Source organism: Scaptodrosophila lebanonensis, unplaced genomic scaffold (genome assembly GCF_003285725.1).
Source record: "Scaptodrosophila lebanonensis strain 11010-0011.00,11010-0021.00 unplaced genomic scaffold, SlebRS2 tig00000024-arrow-pilon, whole genome shotgun sequence".
In the NCBI taxonomy this organism is placed as follows: Eukaryota; Metazoa; Arthropoda; class Insecta; order Diptera; family Drosophilidae; genus Scaptodrosophila; species Scaptodrosophila lebanonensis.
Genome location: NW_022060538.1, coordinates 20820341 through 20843323, shown reverse-complemented (window position 1 = coordinate 20843323; position 22983 = coordinate 20820341). Strand labels below are relative to the sequence as shown.

The 22983-nt window shown below is 40.6% G+C and overlaps 4 protein-coding genes across 5 annotated transcripts in view; 3 read left to right on the top strand and 1 right to left on the bottom strand.

The window, feature by feature from the left end:
* Window positions 1-9: 9 nt before the first annotated feature.
* On the top strand, window positions 10-1110 carry LOC115621810 (mediator of RNA polymerase II transcription subunit 27). The gene is made up of 3 exons (XM_030515596.1): window positions 10-212; window positions 266-532; window positions 593-1110. The coding sequence occupies exons 1-3, from the start codon at window positions 37-39 to the stop codon at window positions 1035-1037; spliced, it is 888 nt and encodes a 295-aa protein (XP_030371456.1). The 5' UTR covers window positions 10-36; the 3' UTR covers window positions 1038-1110.
* Window positions 1095-4491, bottom strand: LOC115621809 (gametogenetin-binding protein 2-like). Its single transcript, XM_030515594.1, has 4 exons — window positions 4270-4491; window positions 3055-3621; window positions 1515-2678; window positions 1095-1415 (listed from the first exon to the last, which is right to left on the bottom strand). The coding sequence occupies exons 1-4, from the start codon at window positions 4360-4362 to the stop codon at window positions 1209-1211; spliced, it is 2031 nt and encodes a 676-aa protein (XP_030371454.1). The 5' UTR covers window positions 4363-4491; the 3' UTR covers window positions 1095-1208.
* A 442-nt stretch (window positions 4492-4933) lies between these two features.
* On the top strand, window positions 4934-9359 carry LOC115621352 (DNA damage-binding protein 1). Its single transcript, XM_030514975.1, has 7 exons — window positions 4934-5115; window positions 5279-5690; window positions 5754-6681; window positions 6765-7116; window positions 7175-8369; window positions 8569-8965; window positions 9034-9359. Exons 1-7 carry the CDS (start codon window positions 5055-5057, stop codon window positions 9112-9114), a joined length of 3426 nt encoding a protein of 1141 aa, XP_030370835.1. The 5' UTR covers window positions 4934-5054; the 3' UTR covers window positions 9115-9359.
* A 2412-nt stretch (window positions 9360-11771) lies between these two features.
* LOC115620942 (protein single-minded) overlaps window positions 11772-22983 on the top strand; it is a 37135-nt gene continuing 25923 nt past the window's right edge. Inside the window, exon 1 of one of the 2 annotated variants that reach the window (XM_030514457.1) lies at window positions 11772-11860. Coding sequence is in view for 1 of the 2 variants with exons in the window: in XM_030514455.1 (XP_030370315.1) it covers window positions 19930-19948 (19 nt within the window). In the remaining variant the exon portion in view is untranslated. Of the gene's footprint in view, window positions 11861-19599; window positions 19949-22983 lie in introns of those variants that run through there. The other variant, XM_030514455.1, reaches the window with a different exon arrangement.

The following is a 22983-nucleotide window of genomic DNA, read 5'->3' as shown; positions in this document are numbered from 1 at the left end:
TATATCAGAGAGAAGAAAGTTATAAACAAATTGTTTATGATCATGGATAAATTAAATGTGACCTTAACTGCTGTCAAAAATCTGCGTTCAAACGTACGGCAGTGCTTCGAGCACTTGGCGGATGGCACCGATGGGGAGGGCGTCGAGGAAAGCCGTAATAAATTTGTGCACGAATTTCAAGAAAAATATAATAACATAAATTCGCAGCTGCGGTAAGTGCGATGCTTTATTTTAAAGCGTATTGAGCTAATTTGTATACCCACAGCGAGGTGGAACAATTAATAAATGGTCTACAAGTACCACCGACTGCTTACCATCTGGGTAACACCACCTACCTAGCGCAGGAAACTTCACAGGATCGGCAGGCTTTGTACCCGCAATTGGTCAACAGCTATAAGTGGATTGACAAGGTGCACGATCACAGTTTTCTCGCTTTCAACAACCTCAATCAAAATACGCTGAGGCGATCATACAATTACTGCTCCCAGAAGCGACAACGCTTGCCCTTTTCCTCCTTTAACAACGATCCAGAGTAAGTAACAATGCAAATCTCTGGATTTCCTATATTGTGGATTTACTTTCTTCCTTTTAGTCACATTGAAAAGCTGCTCAGCGAAATCAACTACCCGACGCATACCACATACAAGGTGTTTCGCCCATTTGGATCGAATGCCGTAGCTATTGTAACTATAGCCAATGTCTTGAAAGCCGCAATAGTGTTTAAAGGTGTGCTTATCGAGTGGGTAACGGTGAAGGGCTTCGATGAGCAACTCGATCATGATGACTTGTGGGCTGAATCCCGGTATGAGGTCTTCCGCAAGGTGCAGGAGCACACGCATTCGGCTATGCTGCACTTTTACTCTCCCACGTTACCCGATTTGGCAGTGAAAAGCTACATGACTTGGCTAAATAGTCACTACAAGCTATTCTTGGAGCCATGTAAGCGCTGTGGCAAGTTCATTGCCAATGGACTGCCACCGACGCGACGCGACTTACGCACACTAGAGCCTTTCCACGAGGAGTGTCGCAATTGCTGAGCCTGATTTTAATCAAATAGTGTAGTTTTAAGTGGCTATTATTAAATATAATATGCATAGCTTGTATACTTCATTTATTTCAAAAACAAAAAATTGTATGTGTAATTTGAATGCATGCGCGCGGTTTTTAAAAATCACTACGCGCTACTAAGTTACAACTGTGTAATGCGTTTAATGGCCATTGGAGGCGGCGGTGACAAAATTGAAGTTGATTCCTGTTCGCACGCCATGCTGTAGGCACAATCGCTCGAAGTTGGCACGCAGCTTGGCGCGTAGTTGTTCGCGTTGTTGCTGCACCTGCTCGTGTTGGTATCTAAAGGCCAACACCACCTCCTCGGGAATGTTATAATTTTCATCGTCTTGATCGTGAAACTCGTGCTACGAAGAGATAGAGACGCGTATTAACAATCTTGTGGACTTGCACAAGCATTCTATGAATGATGTCCAATTTTTGTTTTGCGAAACTTTGATAATTACCATCAGTTGCAGCAGTGAGAGCTTATGCTCAGACTGAAACAGTTGCCCAAAGTTCCAATCGCATTCCTCATAGCAGGGCACCACTTCCATGCCGCTTTGCTCCTCATCCAGCGTGTCGTGATTGCACAGACCATCCGAACAAGAGACGACGCTGGAGGTTCGCGAATTGGCGTTCGAAGTGGGGTCACTGCCGTAGCCCGAATCGCGTACATCCTGCTCGCAGGGGCAATCGGGTATGGGTTCCAGACAGTCGTTGCATTTACGTTCCTCATGTTGTGACATGGTTGACAATGGCGCAGTATTGGAGGAAATGCAACTGGCTATATCCAGATGTTCATCGTCGAGTTGCTGCAGTTGCTGCTGCTCCGTCGACTTCGAAAGTAGCTGTTCCAGCTTCTTGGCCTTCTTTGCGGCAGACTTTTGCTTCTTTTTCTTCGATTGCTTCTTCGATTTCGATTTCGTTGTTTGAACTTGTACTTCTTCATCATTTGCTGGCGCTGGTGCTGTCGGTGGAGACTCGATCTCCTCACCTTCCTCCTCATCGGCGCAGACGATGCCGTCATCGATTACATCATTGATTTCCACATCCTCTTCGTCTTCATCATCAGATTCAGCACCAGCATCGGCGTCAGCATCGGTATTGTTCTCGCACATGCGATGCAGATTCTTCTTTTCGCTCTTCTTCTTCTTCTTTTTTAATTTCTTTTGCTCGCGCTTCAGTTCCTTGGCCTTCTCCGCGCGACTAATCTCTTGATACAACAGCTCCAAATTGCTAATGCCTTGCTTCTGCTCCACAAACATATCGAAGCTGCGACAGAGTGCATGCACGCCCACGGCAGCCAGCACTTGGCAGGCGCGCTCCTCCTCCCGCAGGCTCACGTAGATGCGATGCAAACGTTTGTACATGATCATGCCGACGCATGTCAGCACCTCCTCCTGCGCAATCTCAAGCGTTTTGGCATGGCGTTCGCGCAATTTTGAGTAACTGCCATTCACCTCCGGCTCGGCGCGTTTAATAAGTGCATCAAGGAACTCGACTTTATTCGTGCTCACGTGGATGTGCTGGTCGGGCACACACTTGCGTATGTGCGCGTACAGATGTGCCGCGTATCCTTTTTCCTTGGTGGTGACCTCGCCAATGAGTATTTTATAAGCGCGCTCGATCTGTGACGAAAAGGATAAGTTATAAATAATTTAATAAATAAAAAATCGAACATAAAAAACATATGCTGCTTCAAATTCTATGCTCATTATTTGTTAGTTGATCGAGGAATCATATCTTGATGTTTACAAATTAAACAAAAACCATTTATTTATGTTGGATGGCAAACAAAATAAATCAACCATTTCTCCTCTGGATTGTGAAATATGAATACTTAAAAGCAGTAAATTCAATACATTTGCAGCAATTCGATAACACAACTTTAAGATCTGGCTTTAAGGCAATTTGCACCGATATACTTAAATAAATATTTGGTGGTCGCTTTGCTATCCATCTATCTCCGCCAATTCATTAATCGAGTTGTTATTTAATGCTTACCTTTGTGCGACAGCCGGCGCAAAACTTATGTTTCTTCAGGTAGTTGTCAAGCACATCGTGCAACTCCTTGGTCTCGATTATGGTCAACTCGTTGCGACAATTGTTCTTCATGGCCGACCACACCTCTCGCCACGACTCCGAGAAGGGTTTGGCACGGAAGGCTTCTAGTGAGTGTAGAATGCAACGCGTTTTGTTTCGCAGCTTGTTGTCTAGCAGGTTGTTGAGCACATCATGATGGCGATAGAGCAGCGTGCCCAGCGCTTGCGGTGTTTTCAGTTTCTCCTCCGTAATGCCAAGCGTGCAAGTTGGTCGGAGTTCCAGCGGATCCAGCGTCCGATGCCCCGATTCCGTTAATTGATAGAACAAACGTTCCACCCGCCGACGACAACCAACACATTGGACGCACTGATTCAGAACAGATAGAAACTCATCACTGTTAATCTCAAGCGATTGCTGGCGCTCATCCTCCGTCAGCAAATGGAATTTCCGTGAAAATTCTTCCAGCTCGCGACCACGTATTTGGGGGCTGTCAATTACAAGTCCTTTGCTGTTCAGGTCCATTAGCATCTACAACAATATCAGAAAGAAAATCAAATACAATAGCATCTAGGTTTGGGAAAAAAGAGAAATGCATCTAACTAGGAGCATAAACCTGTTTTGCCTTATGTTGTTGCTGTTGTTTAACTTCAAAAACACGACAAATGCAACTCTGCGTCCACCATCGCGTAGCTACGAGAAGGTGCGAAATATGGCGCACATACAGGTGCACAGCGTTAAGAAACGTTGCAACAGAATGACATTTTGCCGACGCGGCAGCAATGAATTCAAATTCAAGGCTCCACCACTAAATAAACAACCTTAACCCAAGTTTAATTAAACGCACAACTACATTTTCTGGGCGCAGCCAGCGAGCGGCCGCGAGACGTTATGGGGCGTGTATATATGTATGCATGTATGTGCATACAAACGCAGATTAACATACATATACATATATGTACATGTGTATGTTATGAAAGTTTGCCCAGTGAGAGTGTGTGGGTGATCTGCTGCCAGCTTAATCATTTTTACGGCTTTTTTCATATTTTACATACGCACATACATACGTATGTATGTAAATATGAAAAGGTATCATGTTGTTGAAAAGCTTAATACGCTGACAAACAAAATTTAAGGCACAACAAGCACATTTTTTTTGCTAATACACTTGCAACTTACCATTAACTTATCGCCCGCTACGAGAGGCAAATTTCTACGACCGACGTAATTTACATCCTCCGCATTAAAGAAGACTTTTGTGAGCCTTGCCATTTTACAAGTCTGCCTTCCTGCACAATCCTTTTATACAATAGAAATGCGTTTTTACTCTACAAATTAACTACAAGAAATGACTTTTAATAGGGAAACACGTATGACGTTCGGAATAAGTTCAATCGAACGAGCGAACTAGTCCCTGATTTTTGTTCGTTTAGCTCATTCAATCGTTTTGTTCACATGAGTCAAAGTCACAGGGTGCTTCCTGAACTTGTTCTTTGTGTTATTTCGGCTAATTACAAAACGTATCTAAAAATAAATCGTTGCATGTTTTGTATTATTTTATTATTAGTATTATTTTTCTAAATAGAAATTTGAATTTGTTTAAGCTGCATTAAAATAAATATAACAAATAATGTTTACGAATAAAAATGTGCTTCAAATGAATGAACTCAAACGAACGGCACTCATATGAACGAGAACATAGAGTTGGTTTTGAGTGAGGAACTCGTCGGCCATTTAAAAGTAATATTGTTTTACTCTAGCTTACAGCACTAGTAAGTCATTATCGTGCTGCCAGAGTTCAGGACTGCGCCTATCGAAAACTGTTCGTTGCACTTATCGCCATGTGTGGCGTTTTTTTTTAGCGCGTCCGGCGTCTAGGTGCGAATTATTATTAGTAAATTTACTTAAGTTACTGATTTTCTGCAGTTGAAGTTAGTAGTCCAGAATTTTGAAAAAACTACAGAATGTCGCATCATTATGTGGTGACAGCGCAAAAGCCCACAGCCGTTGTAGCTTGTTTGACCGGTATGTATTGCACCAGCAACAAATTGGGCCGGGGAAACGAACCCGCTGCAATAAATGATTCTAGATTTATACCGGTGTCTAATTTGATTACATGATACATGTGGATCAGCTTCGGCATTATTTTATTCTCTTGCCAGTCCTCTTAAACCCTTTTTTGTTGCAGGCAATTTCACGTCCCCCACAGACCTTAATTTGATCATTGCGCGCAATAATCAGGTGGAAATTGATTTGGTTACTCCGGAGGGCTTGCGTCCACTCAAAGAGATCAACATAAATGGCGCCATCGCGGTGATGCGCCACTTTCGTCCGCCGGACAGCAATAAAGACTTGCTGTTCATTTTGACACGCCGATACAATGTCATGATATTGGAATGTCGCATGGTGGGGGACTCCATAACTGTCATTACCAAAGCTAACGGCAACGTGTCCGACCCGGTTGGCATACCGTCGGAGGGTGGGGTCATTGCTGCCATTGATCCAAAGGCACGTGTTATTGGCATGTGCTTGTATCAGGGTCTGTTTACCATAATACCCATGGATAAAGATGCTAGCGAGTTAAAGGCAACCAACTTGCGGTGAGTTTCGGGCAAAATTCTAGATTGGTGTTTTTTTTTTTTAATTTTGTGATAAATTTGCAGCATGGATGAGCTAACTGTCTACGATGTAGAGTTTTTGCACGGTTGCCTCAATCCCACAGTCATTGTTATACATATGGACAACGATGGGCGTCATGTGAAGTCGCATGAGATTAACTTGCGAGATAAAGAGTTCATGAAAATTGCTTGGAAACAGGACAATGTGGAGACCGAGGCCACTATGCTCATACCTGTGCCCTCGCCCATAGGCGGCGTTGTCGTTATTGGACGCGAATCCATTGTTTATCATGATGGCAGCAATTATCATGCTGTTGCTCCGCTCACCTTTAGGCAGAGCACCATTAATTGCTATGCTCGCGTTGATAGCAAGGGTCAACGCTATCTCTTGGGCAACATGGATGGACAACTATATATGCTGTTCCTCGGTACGTCCGAAACAAGCAAGGGCACGATGTCCGTTAAGGATATTAAAGTGGAGCAATTGGGCGAGATTTCCATACCCGAATGTATTACCTACCTGGATAATGGATTTCTATACATTGGCTCACGTCATGGTGACTCGCAGCTAGTACGCCTTAGCTCTGATGCTATTGATGGCTCTTATGTAATACCAGTGGAGAATTTTACCAATTTAGCGCCCATTCTGGATATTGCTGTTGTAGATCTGGACCGCCAGGGCCAGGGTCAGATTATTACCTGCTCGGGCAGCTTCAAGGATGGCTCACTGCGCATAATACGCATTGGTATTGGAATACAGGAGCATGCTTGCATTGATTTGCCCGGCATCAAGGGAATGTGGTCCCTCAAGGTGGGCATGGACGAAAGCCCATATGAGAATACTTTGGTGCTGGCATTTGTGGGTCATACACGCATATTGACACTGTCTGGCGAGGAGGTCGAGGAGACGGAAATACCTGGTTTCGCCAGCGATTCCCAAACCTTTTTGTGCGCAAACGTTGAGTATGATCAGGTAAACTTTTGCTTTTAGCACGATCATCAGCCCAATCGGCTTACCAAATTATTGTCCTTCACTTACGAGCATTAATTTTGCAGATAGTTCAAGTAACAGCCGAAAGCGTGCGTCTGGTTAAGAGTTCCACCAAATTGTTGGTTGCTGAATGGCAGCCCGAGGGTGATCGGTCCATTGGCGTTGTCTCATGCAACGGCACACAAATTGTTGTGGCTTCCGCACGCGACATTTTCTATATTGTCATCGAGGATGGTAATCTAGTGGAAAAAAGCCGTAAAACCTTGGCCTACGAGGTCGCCTGTCTGGACATAACGCCGCTAGACGAGCAGGAGAACAAATCCGATCTGGTAGCTGTAGGTCTTTGGACAGATATATCGGCGGTTATTTTGTCGCTCCCCGATTTGGAAGCCATCTACACTGAGAAGCTAAGCGGGGGTATGTTTTTTACTATTTCTAGTATTTCTAAATCCTTTTTAATTGACTCATCCAATAGAAATCATACCGCGCTCTATACTTATGACAACCTTTGAGGGCATCCATTATTTGCTCTGTGCGTTAGGCGATGGTTCTATGTTCTACTTCATTCTGGACAAGACAAGTGGCCAGCTGACAGATAAGAAAAAGGTAACGCTGGGAACACAGCCCACAACGCTGCGCACCTTCCGCTCCTTCGCGACAACCAATGTATTCGCCTGTTCGGATCGTCCGACTGTCATCTACTCCTCCAACCATAAGCTCGTATTCTCCAATGTAAATTTAAAGGAAGTGAACCATATGTGCTCTCTGAATGCGCAAGCTTATCCTGATAGCTTGGCACTAGCCACCAAATCGTCTGTCATTCTGGGCACCATCGATGAAATACAAAAGCTGCATATTCGCACTGTGCCACTTGGAGAGGGTCCGCGTCGCATCGCTTATCAGGAAGCATCACAGACGTTCGCCGTGTCCACCATGCGTATTGATGTTCACGGACGCGGCGGTGCCAAGCCGATGAGGAACAGTGCTTCGACACAAGCCCAGAACATAACTTGTTCGTCCAATATTTTGCCCAAGCCTGGTGGAGGCAACCCAACGGCGGCAAATGCAGAGGTGGGCCAGGAAGTCGATGTGCACAATCTGCTGGTTATCGATCAAAATACCTTCGAGGTGTTGCATGCGCATCAATTTGTGCCACCGGAGACTATATCATCACTGATGTCCGCTAAACTAGGCGATGATCCAAACACATACTACGTGGTGGCCACTTCGCTTGTTTTCCCCGATGAGCCCGAGCCCAAGGTGGGTCGCATCATAATTTTTCACTACCACGACAACAAGCTTACTCAGGTGGCCGAGACGAAGGTCGATGGGACCTGCTATGCGTTAGTCGAGTTCAACGGCAAGGTGTTGGCCGGCATTGGCAGTTTTGTGCGTCTCTACGAGTGGACCAATGAGAAAGAGTTGCGCATGGAGTGCAACATACAGAATATGATAGCTGCGTTATATTTAAAGGCCAAGGGTGACTTTATACTGGTTGGGGATCTGATGCGGTCCATAACTCTGCTACAGCACAAGCAAATGGAGGGCATTTTTGTGGAGATTGCACGCGACTGTGAACCAAAATGGATGCGTGCAGTTGAAATACTGGATGATGATACGTTTCTTGGCTCCGAAACAAATGGCAATCTGTTCGTATGCCAAAAGGATAGGTAAGAAGCTATGCTGCTCTCTGAATGGGCTTTAAAAATGGTTTCTAAGCCAATATAAGCTACTAACTAGAAATTGTTTCATAATATTGATTTGACAAAGATAAATTATTGTTATTTGGTATTTAAACGGTTTCGAAGCCTCTATCGAAACTTATATTTTGTAATATAAATTAACTCATTATTGAATTTCTTGATTCAGTGCCGCCACCACAGACGAGGAGCGCCAACTGCTGCCGGAGCTGGCTCGTTTCCATTTGGGCGACACTGTAAACGTCTTTCGTCATGGCTCGCTGGTCATGCAAAACGTGGGGGAGCGCACAACACCCGTTAATGGGTGCGTCCTCTATGGCACCTGTAATGGCGCCATTGGCATTGTCACCCAAATCCCACAGGACTTTTATGACTTTTTGCATGGCCTGGAGGAGCGTCTTAAGAAGATTATCAAGTCTGTTGGCAAAATAGAGCATACGTATTATAGAAACTTCCAGATCCATACCAAGGTAGAACCCAGCGAAGGCTTCATTGATGGCGATCTGATTGAGAGCTTTTTAGACTTGACTCGCGATAAGATGCGCGATGCTGTGCTCGGTCTGGAGGTGAGTAGTAAACGTTTCCAATCCATGGAGCAGCACTAACATGGCTTCTGTTTTGCTTTCGATTGCAGCTGACGCTGAATGGCGAACGCAAGTGCGCCGATGTAGAGGATGTCATTAAGATTGTTGAGGATTTGACGCGCATGCATTAAGATGCTGCGATTTGATTATAATATGTAAATTAGGTACCATATATCCTGCTAAATCAGCTGCTTACAAACTTGGTTTGGCATGTTAACCGTCACGCTTAACACCCAAACTTGATTTTTCTCATCTAACAGTAGCAACTGTTTTGCATAGCCTGTTTAAAGCCCGAGGTTTAACTATATGAATAGCTGAAATTGTGATGGGATACACGACACAGTTTCAAATAAAGTTTGTAATTTAAAAATGTAAACCCAATCTGTTGATGGTGGATGTGGGATATACTTTATGTGTTATATTTTATTAAAAAGTTATTTTCAAAATGTATTTTGTATGCTCTACAAAAACATTACATTTGTTAATGAAAATGTGATAAGCAATTAGCTTACACTACACCAACGTTTTGGCCAATCCAAAAGCAGTTATAGCGACAAAGAATCTTAAAAGCCATAATATCATAAAAAAAACTACACGAAAATCCAAATCAATGTCCTATTGAACGGCAAAAATTGGAAAGAAATACTGTTTCAAACCAGATTAGCGTCGCTCTGAGAGCAGGGCTTTAATTTGCGAGTCATCATGATTCATCAGTTATAAGAACTATTTACAAACAGCATATTTGAGCTAAGAATATTGTCTGTCTCCTTTAACAGATTTTTTTCCTGCCTATAATTTTGCGCTTATTCCAAAATTCGTCATCTCAAGAAACAACAAATTTATGATTAACGAACTCAAAATCTTCATTAACAAAGAAGTTTTCTATATAAATTATGTGGAGCGGGGTTTGTAAATATATTGAATACGGAAAACCATCGAGCTGTTCAGGTTGAACAGTTTTTTACTGGATCTAGTATTCGAAAAAGGAGTAAGGCAACTTTTGAAACCCAATAACTCAATATATTTGTGGACATAGGAAACTGGAACAGACTTCCAAATTTGCTGGTACCAATAAGAAGCCTTGGTCCAAAGTTTCGGGAGGAGTTATTGAAACATACGTACGTGTATCGCAGTTTGGGATCATAAGATGTGGAAATATTCTTCCCTGTTCTCTTGAAGATTAATTGACCATGATTAACAAGATTATGTTACATATTTGATAACAGTAGAAAAATTCAATTGCTTAGGACTGATTGCAGTGCACAGATTCCTATGAGCTGAAATGGGACCAATAAGAAAAACTTTCAGTTTCCTTATACATATATTTATGTGGTTGAAGTTTAGTTGTAGGATGTAGGCTTAGGATCCTTAAGTTCTTTCGACTGGCCTCTAATGATCCCTTGATTTGCTTAAAATAGTAAAGATAGGATTGAAGTACAATTTGAAATTAACAAGTTTTCTACGACTGTCGATGTACGATGGCAATTGGATTAGTATTATGGGAATATGAGAACTTGTATAACAGTTTAGATTCAAAAAATTGTGTAAGATATACCCCCAGCTAGAGTTACAAAAGGAAGAATAAAAGTGAAGGCAAGAAAGACGGTGAAATATGTTTGCATTTACATTTTTTTTTGATGCCAAATGACTTTAGATATCTTTCGTGTTTATAAATTTGTTCGCCATCATACCGGAGAACTGTCCGATCCAAAATATCCTATCTTTATTATCAAGAGAACGTAGCCAACGAAGTTGCGGCGCATGCGCGACGTGCCTGCCCGTTTTACGCACTTCCAATGCTAGTTACCAACAACACAGCACGTATGTGTATAAATATGTATGTACATATACTACACATGTATACATACAAGTATATGCACAGGGACCACCACCACAGGGGTCGGTGGTGCTGCGCGTGCTCACGTGCGACAGGCGAAAACAAAGCGGTGCGAACGTGAGTGATAATTGGCGACTGACGTTGGCGGTTCATTCATTAATAAAACCTCACACACACACACACACACACACATGTCCAAACAGCCACTGGAAAGGTAGCAGCAGTATGTAAATCTCTTTGCCACTTTCCAGGCAGCAGACGCGTCGCAACAACAATGAATGGATGTTTTTTTTTTTTACATAACTTGCCTACTACTTACATACATATGTGTTAGTGGTGGTGGTGGCGACTGATTTCATGGTGTGCGTGTGCGCACTCGTCGTAGTCGTCGCTGTCGTCATTGTTGTTGTCGCGCCTCCACATTTGTTGTTGCTGTGCTGTCTCCCCCAGTTACTGCAACTCGGTCGGTCGGTCGGTCCATTTGAGTAGTCACTCATTCGTTCGCTGCCTGCTCGCTGGTTCAGCTGCGCTCAAGAGTTCGAGTTGTTGAGTGGTTTCTCGTCCATCCTGGCCGATGTTCAGTTGTGTTCAGTTGTCGGTGCCGTGTCGCTGTTGCTGTTGTTGCCTCCGTTCGTCGTAGTCTTCATCGTCTAATCGCAGCATTGTTTATTTCATAAATGTTGAAAACTATTGGCTCCAAATGCTGTTTGTGCGAGAGTGCAAAAAAAGCCATTTTGTGCAATAAATAAATGGTATGCACTTAAATATTTACAATCCATGTTAACATAAAAATCGCTCGTTCGTAACGTGTAAAAAATTCATTTGTTTAACAATTGCAAATAACTTGGAAGAGAGCAGTCGAGTGCTGGCAAAATGTGTTGTTAACGACAATTAACATTCTTGCGCAATTTGTACAATTTTGTTGTGCAAAATATACATATACGCGAATAGTTGCTCGACGGTTGTTGTTGAGCTTATTGGAATTATCGTTGGCGGCCATTTTGTAGAAATACCAGCGGCAAAACGGATAGCTGCCAAAGGTGAGTGAGCGAGTGAGTGAAAGCGGCTAAGGAATTTGCTGAAATGAATTTGATACGAAAATAAGGTAACAGATTTATAAGCAGACTAAATAACACCATAGTCTGACTGATTTCTGGATGAGCTTAAAGGGTTTTTACTGAAAAGTAGCATTAACATGAAAGTAACATTTTATAGGAAATCTTTTAATTGAAAACTGTAGGAAGGAAAGAGCTGTGAGAAGTCTTTACAATATTCTTTTATTCAATTATTAATCAAGCTTCATTTGAATTACAATCGGCAATGATTTAACCTTTTTGGCTTCAAAACAACAACAACCAGAACAACGAAAACCCTTGGGGATCACGCAACTGAAATTGAATGCGAAAAGTTGTAGGCGATCAAGGAGAAAACATTTGAAAAACATTTGTACATCATTACAAACAAAGAACAAGGCCAGCCCATGCACCGAGCCCGAGGCGAGCTCCCGGCTGTTGCACCAAGAGTGTCGAGCATCGAGGGCACGTCAGTGGAACGCGGCGTTGTTGTAATACGATGCCTCCGAACCCGATTCGAGCGTTGGCGTTGACGGCGGCGACAAAAACAACAACTGCGACAGTTTCATCGACGGTTGTTTTTTGTTTTGCGCCGTAAAAGCTAAAGAATAAGAAATTATTGTTTAGCAACAACAATAAAAGCAAAAAACAAAAAAACGGCATCGTTCTGCCACCACCGAAAAATGTCATAAAGCAGCCCAGCCAACAACAACAATAACAGTCTCAACAAAATGAGACGCGCGACTGCCAAATGCAAATCTTAAAAAACATGAACAACCCAAACAAACAAACCATTGCCCATTTTTTTAATAATAATGATGACGATGATGATGGAAAGGGAAAAGCAGCAAATCGAATTGCAGGCAAGAGCCTCGTACAAAGGCGTTCTGTAGGCTGCTGGACGGCGGCCATCAGCCAAGATTTTCTACAGAAACCGCTGCAGTCCCATAAAAACCCACGTCAACGACACTTGGGCTTAATTATGGGCAGTTTGGACAGAATATGTTTAAAATGGGGCTCTGTACTTGGAACTCTAGGTACCCTGAATTGGTGTCTTCTCTGGGACAAACATTATGTGGAATATGCCTATTGGAAAGTATTTTGCTGAAGAGACTTACCGACCTATGTATATCGATCTGCAAAATTAACATCAGACAAACTTTTCAAATAAAATCTACTCAAGATTTCTTACAAAAACATGAGTATCAGGATTTTTCAGATTTAAATGGATGATTCTTTTCGAATCATACTTATTAATTATTTGGTTGACAATTAACACATCATAGGGATTTATTTACTAAGTTTACTATATGAAAAACTTGTACATTTCAATACAATACAATTCAAATTTGTTCATAGCTGTAAGTTTCGAGCCTTTATACTTTTTTCACGGAATTGTCTTGATTCTGAAATTGACGTTTTTGTGGTGTAATGAATACCTTTTTGTAAGCTGTTGTTTTCCAATTAGTATTTTCTTCTGAAAAGATCTATCACAGCTAGTGCTTGTAAAGAAGGATATGACATAGCTTAGCGAGGCTCGAAAATAGTTTGTCATATATTTTGAGCAGTGAAGTTTGATTAATAATTAGAAAACCTTATTTATTTCTTTTCTCATACAAAAATTGCCGCATACATTGGTAATATATTAAATTCAAACTAACTACAAATCTTTAAAACTGTTGCACTGTTGGATTCTACGAGTATTTATTAATGTGCTGCATTTATAAGTGTGCTTAACTGCTAAAAGTTTCAAGCCCTAATCTCTCATTTAGATGAGCTCAATTATTTGGTAAACATATAACTATTCATATTTGAGGCATAGACTAATGCTACATAACATGAAAGATATGTGTTATATATATTTGTACACCTTTTAAGACTCCTAGAATCAAACATACAGTCATCACTTTTTAATAAACAATCAAACTTATTTTTACAAAAAACAATGTTGATTCAAAAGCTTTATTTCAGTTATTACATAAATAGCACTAAGCCAAATTTTTAGATTTTGGAATCTAGCTATATTGAAATATATTATCCCAGGTTGGTTATTTGTTAATTACTCACAAAATGATGACAAAATATAAACCATCTGTGTGCTATGTATTTGGCACTGGTTGTATTAGCAACTTTAGGTGCTCGTGAGGTTCACCTGTGGCAGGCATATCAATCGCACTTTTTGGGAATTACTTCTCATAGTCATTGTACTCTTAGCCAATTGAAACACCCTGCACGCACCTAAGTATGTACATACGAGACCATATACTATATATTATGTACGATTATTTGCAACGGTGTGTGCGAGTGTGGGTTTTGAGTTTAATGTAGAATATGCAAATTGCGCTTAGCTAATTTGCATTTATGACAAAAAGGAGAAAAATAATAACTAATAATCGCGCATTGTGCTGGCCAGCGAGGACCCAAAACACCGGCACCGCCAGCGACAGCGTTGGAGAAACGAGCATGCGAAAAATTTACTGTAATACTTCCAGGAAGGCGAAAAGAGAGGCCGACGCGTAAAACACACAATACTTACAATCCTACATACTGTATACTTGTATATGTATGTATGTATGTGCGAGTATGTATATACTTATAAACATACGAAAATGTGCGACGCATGGCAGCAACTCGTCAACTTTGATGGGCTGTCCAGCTTACTGACCATGACGTGTGCGCTTAAAGCGGCCAGAAGTGGAGCTGGTGGCAGAGGCAGAGGCGGTGGCAACTGAGCGGCGGCATCTTCTGCCTCAGCTTGTGGCAAGCGAAGGTGGCGTGGACTAGCGCGCGCCAAAAGGAAATTAGCATGTGTGTCCAATTCGAAAACGAGGAGGCACAGAGGCGAGGGCGAGCAGTCTATGCCCGATGTCCTCACAGTCATCCTCACAGCTCGCGTGCCTGCGTAGCCTACGTGTACATGTCTGGGTGTGTGTAATCGTGTATGTGTGTGTGGGTCTGCTTGTCACGTGAAATCAAATCAGGCATTACAATTTCACGCTCAATCGACGTTGTAATTGAGCCACACAGCCCCAGCTCCAGCCCCTGCCCCTGCCCCAGACCGAGCCCGAGCTCTTCTAGGGACTACAGCCGCCAGTTTGTCTGCCACAAATCCAATTGGTTGGCATTGGGGGTTACACACCGTCGTGCAGGAACAGGAAAAACATCGACAGCTTCCGTGTAAATTGAGTCAAGCATTAAGATGTGCCTGCTGCGGGCAGCCATGCGCGCAGGACAGCCGGCTCACCAACAATTAATGCAACAGTTGTACAAATTTACAGCCAAAATGAAACTAAAATTATATTTTACTTGCATATGCAAGTAGAGCGGCCTCTTACATGTATTTGGAATATGTTCGAAATCTTACCCAGAAGGTTTTCACTTTCCCAGCTTTCAAAAGAATAATTCAATTATTAAAGTGGTTTCTGGCATTCTCGATGATTATGTTTTTACCTTTCCGTGTTTGTTGGTAAATTATTAAATCGACTACAGTGGTTGTGAACTGTAAACACAACACATACATACGTGTACACATAATATCATATAACAACATCGACACATTGAAGAAGGTTTCAGGGATCGTTCACCCGCAGCTTCTAATAAAAGAAAAGGAGAGCGAAGGAATCTTTCATTTGCATTTTCGATTGCTTTTGGCGCACAAAACTATCACATATGAGATCTTTTTCAAATGAAAAGTTTTTTAAAATTCAATTTTCCAATCGGTAAAGAAAATTTTTAAGCATAAATGAAAAATGTTTCAAAAATATAACTATTGGGAAGTATTTAGTTGCGACATGCCTTGAAAAGAAATCAGTAATGTAACTTTATACGAATTATTTGTTCACAAAAACCAACTGCCAACAACTTTTGTGCAAGGTCTCTAAGAAAATATGAAATTTTGGTTGATTGATTGTCACCATGTTTTTAATTCATTAAAATTTTTATAAAAAACATTTACATCACTGTTTTAGCCGATTATTGGAGCGACAAATTTCTTATGCCGTACTGACTCCTTTTAAAAGCAAACATTTTTATATTTGGGGCAAGATCCGCAAACTCGCACTCCAAAGATGAACATGTAAAAAATGTCCATTAAAAAGTAGCTATTTGTTATATACAAATATAAAAGCGACAGTATTTAATAGAATTTGAATCATTCACTTAATAAAACGAACTCTAAACGCAACCAATTCTTATAAATTTGTTTTATATAAGCCAAAAGACCTGTTCAATACGACCACATTGAGCCCAATTTCTTATTATGATTTAATGTTAGATTTGCATTTTTGATGATTTTTCGCCAGAAGTTACAAAATTCCTTATTTCCCTGAAGTCTGACCTTCAGTTAGAGAAATGGATCCTGAAGAACTTTTTAATTCGACCATGTTGATCCCAATTTATTATTATGATTTAATGTTAAATTTAATTTTCGGTATGATTAAAAAAAAAAATCAACTCCACAGATGATTTTTCGCCAGAAGTCACAAAATTCCTTGTTTCCTGGAGTCTGACCTTCTGTTAGAGAAATGGATTCTGAAGAACTTTTCAATTCGACCACGTTGATCGCAATTGCTTATTACGATATAATGTTACATTAGTTTTTTTTTATAATGCCTTCAATTTTGGTATGACTTCATAAAGAAATCGACTCCACAGATGATTTCCCTGAAGTCTGACCTTCTGTTAGGGAAATGGTTCCTGAAGTCGACTTGGCGGCAAGATGACTAAAGAAATAGACTCAGAGGATAGGAGACACAACAACAAAGATCATGAGCTGTAGTATTTCAAAAAAGAAAATATTTCAAATTTAGTCACTTCCTATTGAAGTTGTTGCATGTAAAAGGCTGCAATAGTGGAAGTGTTCATATTTGTTTTTTATGTTACAAGTTGCTTATAGGCAGTGCTTACTGTTGACATTTATGATACAAATACGAATAGGTATTTCGACATATGTATTTAAAACAATTTATTTATGGCCTAATTTATGCGTAAACACGCCTCGATTTTGTTATGGCACACATTTTCTTGGGCAAGACAAATGCGTAAAGGTAGCAACAATAACATTAACAATAACAACAACAGCAGCAACAAAACCTAAACAAATTTAAGAACTGGCAGCAGTTTCGAAAAAGTCCTTGGACTTTCCCATTGCTACTGAAGCTGATGCTGTCGTTGTCCAATGTCCTTTGTTCTGATCACGTCTCCCACCGTACGCTGATATCGAATTTGTTCGATCTCGTGTGAGTTTTGTAAGCGCAGCAGCAACTTTGTATCCAAGTGAGCAGCAACGACAGCGTCAGAATACATACACGCGTGTATCCTGGCAAAGTCCTGCTCTTATTGTGTGGCTGCTGCTGCTGGTTAGCTGCTATTCCGCTATCGGATAACAGAGCCCGCATGCGAGTTTTATATTATTGCTGCCGCCTTGGGATGTTGTATCTGTGTCTGTTGGGCTTAGAACTTGTAATAAAGAAAAGGGTTAGACAATTTTGTGTAAAAAATGAGAAAATGTGAGCATCTCATGTGAATGTGTGTTTACACATTTATATGTATGTGATCGACAGCTTTAGATAACGATCTCGTGACCAACATCATGTCGGCAAATTGTGCGCTTATGGGAACTTCGGAGCTCTTACAAAATGAAAATAGCAACAGAGAAAGAAAGAGAAAAATCTTGCTACGAGATTTTAAAGCCAAGTGTTCAGCACAAGCGCCGCATGATTCACAAGCTTGTGGCTCGTATCTGAGCGATTCCGGAGCATATTTTAAATAGCTGCACGTTGGAAACGATAAAGACGGCATCAGCATTACAACTACAACAGGCAGAGTGTGCAAGAAAGTATAAGAACTTATATCTACACTCCGGGCCACTTGAAGCTGTACATTGTTGCTTCAAGCTAATATTTTCATAAATTGTTGCTAAATCTAATCTACTAAATCGGTGCTCTATAATATTATATTTAATTTATAATTATTTATTTTGCTTAAACCAAACAATAAGAGACAAGTTGAACGTCTTAAATATTTTACATTTTCTGTTACTTAAATACATTATTTACCGATGGAATGTTTTAGAAAAAGTTTCCGGATAAAAGGGGTGTCCGTTAAGGGAGTTTTTACTGTATATACCTTATACCTCAATGGCGAATGGGTATAAAGTGTACATATAAGCGCCAATTGACTAACCCCATATCTTCTGGAAGTTCAGATATATAGTCTTGGTGTTTTTATACGCAGAACAAGTTTATTTTTGATTTATATAGCTGCTATAGGACCGATCGCTGCAAACGTTATGAGTGGAGATTTATACACTTTGATGGCCAGTCTACATCAAATATTTCAGCATATTATCTGTCGGACCTACTTTTTTACTTGTATAGTAAAGTATAGAGGCTTCTTACTCTATTCGAATCGGTGAGGATCCTGCGTATACGTCCGGATCTCAAAACGTATATGGGCTGCAGACTGAGTTGCCTTGGTATGCGCAGCACTCCCTTGTCCATCCTTTCGGCTTATTTGTTACAAGTCTTATTTTCGAAATTCAATCTTACTACTCTCCCCATTTATTGAACAGGTTTCATATAAAATGAAGTACAAGGTGTACTATTTACGTGGCGTGCGGTGTACATACGTACGTATGAATGTAATGCAGAGAGAAGTAAAGAAGTCTTTGTGTGATTAGCTCATCGAGAGCAGCAAAAAAAATAGACACGAGCCAAAACATTGTAAGTGTTCAACGAAGACGATATGCCAACAGAAAACATATGTTCATACATATATTCTCACAAACCTACACACATCTGCCTATGTAAGCCAAATTGTCAACAAAGCTTTTGGCAACACGTGCCATGAGCGGAACACGAAACAGAAAATGTTGAAAAGATACGCGTGATCGGCCATAAGTCGATCAATGAATGAATCGCGTAAAGTGAGTCCAAAGTGTGCCAAAACAACAACAACAGCAACAACACCACTACTGTGGCGATGGCGATGACGATGAGCATAAAAAATCATAAAAAAGAAACAAAACAATTCGTAAACAAAAGCGTCAAGTTTGCCGATCTAAGCAGAATATACATTTTCATGTAGTCTCATATAAAATATCATTTTAGTCAGGGGTCAACTGAATACAAACATACATTGTATGTATGTGTGTGTGTCGCTTATATAACTTTGAGTTTTGCCTTCTGTACGAAAAAAAAAACCAAACAAAGAAGAAACTGTCTAGCTCAGCAGCAACTTGCAGAAGAAAGTCGAAGAAAGTCTCTGTGGCAGCAGCAACAACAATTCCAGTGAAATGCAAATGGTCTGGGCTTGGAGTTCTTGGGGGTCTGGCGACAGTTCATTTTCTTGGCGTTGTTGTTCTTGTTGTTCGGCGTTTATGTTGCTTCTTTTTTTTTGCAAGCCGCGCACAAGTCACGGTCAGGCTGCATGTTTGTTTATTTACCAAAATCGCCACCGTGTGACATTGTCCGCTGCGAAGGCGACATTGGAACCGATGCCGTTGCCGATGCGTCGGCCAGCTGAGCAGCAGAAGCAGCAGCAGCAGCAAGCCAATCAAATGCAAAACGGGGCAGAGCTGCGCTGAGCCGAGCAGCAGCGCTAACTGCCGCTACTGTTACTCGTAATTCAACTGAGCTGCGCTGACGTTTTGTCATTGCACTGCATTGTGAACAGTCGTCTACAGTCTGCGGTCTACAGTCTTCAGTCTACGGTAGCTTGGGCCCCCGCTCGAGTCGCTTGTGCTTCCAATAATCACCCAGTGACCAGTCGAAGTGAAGAGTCTTGTCCGCGTCCGTGTTCTCGGTCCCTGTGCTTGTGCCTGTGCCTGTGCCAATGTCGTCCCGTCGATTGCCGTTAATTGTTGTTGTTGAGCTCGCGTTTTATGTGGCATTATAATTTACGATTTCTCGGTCTTTTCACACAACTTAATTTGAGAACAAAAAAAGAAAGGAAAGAGTCCAAAATCGCAGCAAGTTGAAACCTTCATTAGGGCGCGTGCTGTATTTCCTGCAAGCGATGCCATTCGCAACTTGCTCATGAGGATGGATCCGAAAAGTAATCAAAATTCAAATATAAAAATATTAAAAGTGCACCCATTATATAAATTCTTGAACTCACAAATGGATATCCTTATAAAAAATATATGCAGATCTAGAGTCGCCAAGCTCTAAGTGAACAAGTTATTGGTTTCTAAACTAAGTCTTAAATTCTCAGAATCGCCTCATTTAGTTGGGTAACTCCTTTATCCCTTTATAAACTGATTTTCTTGAATAATTTATAAATAAGTGGCAGTTTAAATTGGAACTTTTTTTAAATTGGCATCAGCAAAAAAGTGTAAAACTCTCACGAATGTTCAAAAAGCACTTTATTAAAATTTTCCTTAAGAAATTGTAGATTACGATGTTAGTTGTTGCTCTTAAGCACCCTCTACTGTACATACTATATAAACACTATATGCTATATGTATCGCTGATTATATGTATATGCTCGTTGCGGTATGACCAGAAGAGGTCTGTTTGTTTTTGCAGCTCTCGAATTTTTTGAATTTTTCATTTTATTTTTTGTCTGCAGTCTGGCTTATTTTTTTACTTACTGTTTGTATACGGTAGTCCCAAAAGTCATTTGTTATGTCTGCATTGGCTCACAGACTGGCAGACGTGATCAGACACGGTCAGGCAGTGGGACATGCTGCTGACTTCGGTACTGCGCCTAAATAGCTGCAGTGAATGCCGCTCTTGTTGTGGTTAGCATTTATTATTATTGTTGATATGTCTGAAATATCGGATTACATTCCATTGAAAAGTGTTGCAAAGCTAACAATCGCCACTTTCCAATACAACCTTGAAAATCTAAATATATTTTCAAATTTTAACTTGCCGCTTTAGTAAGTCGTTGACATTAACTCAATGTCTTTGGACATATAAAAGCTTCCGCCAACACTTTTTCTCTATAATTCTGTAGGTGTTTGCCAAGAACTGAACTCACCTGATAATACAATTTAATGCCTGCAATACTTATATAAATATATTATTCTAGGATTCAATAAAGTCAACGCCAAACTGCTCGTTTTAGCAAAACGTCATTCAATTTCACTTTATTTCCAACAAGCTTACACAAGTATTATTTTGCTTTTATCTAGACTTGCTTGTTTATACTCGTACATACTCTACGTTTTTTAAAACCCCTTAAGATTTTGAAATATTGTGTCGAGCTTCCAATTAATTCAAGCAATTCGCTTTGCTAGTAAGTTAGTCTCTAAATGTTTAAGAATATTTATATTAGCAATTTAATTGATTCGAAGCAATTGGCAGAATATACAATTGAAATCGTCGTTGCATTAAAAAAATCTGCATTGAAAATTACCCATTTTGTGAAAACGTTATCGACCTTATTCTGAAAGTTGAGAAATGTCTTATTAAACCATTTTTTTTTCTGAAGAACTTTTCAAAAAAAAAAAAAAAAAACTAGCTTCTTCTATCAAAAACAATCAACAAGCGAAACCCTCGTTTCTTCTAAATAATAAATAAATGCAATACATCTATTGATATGTATATGGGATATTAAAAAAATAAAAAACCCTATACATACCATAGTTATCTTTAAGTCCACCTCTACGACACCTGCTAATTATGATTCAGAATGATTCACTGAATATTCAATTATGATTCATTCTTATGTGGTTGACCCTTACAGTTTATGATATGGGGAATATAATTTAATATTGCTGATTCTTTTTTATTTTGAGTAGAAAATCTTGAGCTAAGTCTACAACTTATTAAAAATCAAATAGAGAAATGATGGATGAACAAATAAATCACTCAGTTACTTCATAAGTCAGTGGCTTAATTTAAAGCTGTTTTAACTGAATGCTTTATATTTGTTTATTAACATTTGTAGTATGAAATTTTTATTTACACGTTAATGTTGTTGGTTTTGCATAAAAAAAAGAAAACGCTGGTTAACGACTTAAGATCGCGATTTTGTTCTTTTTATTTTATTGACATGCCTATTATTTTGTTCCACAAATAAGAAGAAACATTCATACATGCATCAACGAAATTAATTGAAAATGTCAAGAAAGTATTAACAATTTTATGAGCACATAAAAGTGCGAAACATTTAAAAATGACATAAAACTGAAAACACATACATACTTACATACATAAAGCTTGCGCGGGCTTCTCTGGCTGCATATGAAAAATGGCGACCATGTATATAAAAATGCATACATACATATATACGTGTATGTATGTTTGAGGAACTTGAAGAAGAACTCTGTTCACGCAGCAAATCTACATGGAGCTGACGAATGTGACATTGAATTTTGACAGACGAGTTGTGCCGGTGGAGCGAAAGCTGTTACACACACTCACACCAATACAATGTGTGTTACACCCACACATATATACATACATACATCCGAGCGAGTATATACAGATGCGTGAGTTGTTTGACAAAAAGGAAAATCGCCTTGCGCGTCTGATGACGACGACGACGACGACGATGACGACAATGGGCTGTTTTATCAAAAAGGGCTGAAAGAGAAAGCTAAAAATTCGAATGCCAGCAATGCGCGCTAATGGAGTGTAAAATGCACACACATGCAAACATACGAGTACACTGCGATACACACGCACGGGCATTCGCAGGGGCCAACAAAATGAAACTCAAATAACAATTATTAAGGCGTTGCCAGACATGCACACAACAATTATGCGCGTATAGATGTGTGTGTGTGTGTGCGTGTAGGCGTTGCGGGGCAAATCGGTTGGGCAGGGCGAGGGAGGCGAGCTTGTTTACTGGCCAGGGACGAAGTAAATCGCGTCGGCGAGCGGGGCGGGCATTATAAAAGAGCGCGCGCGCGCGAGACGTTACGCCAAACACACTCACACACAAGGCCGTACAAACGGATGCAGAGCAATAACAAGCAGAACAACAACAACAACAACATCAGCATTGTTAATAGTTCCAGTTTTCATTCCAGGCCGCGCGCATTTGTGTGTGTGCGCAGCATTAAGCGCCCGCCGAGACAGCCAATGAGATGTTGTTGCCCTGCATTTGTATTTGTGCAACGCTTTGCGCTCGATTCG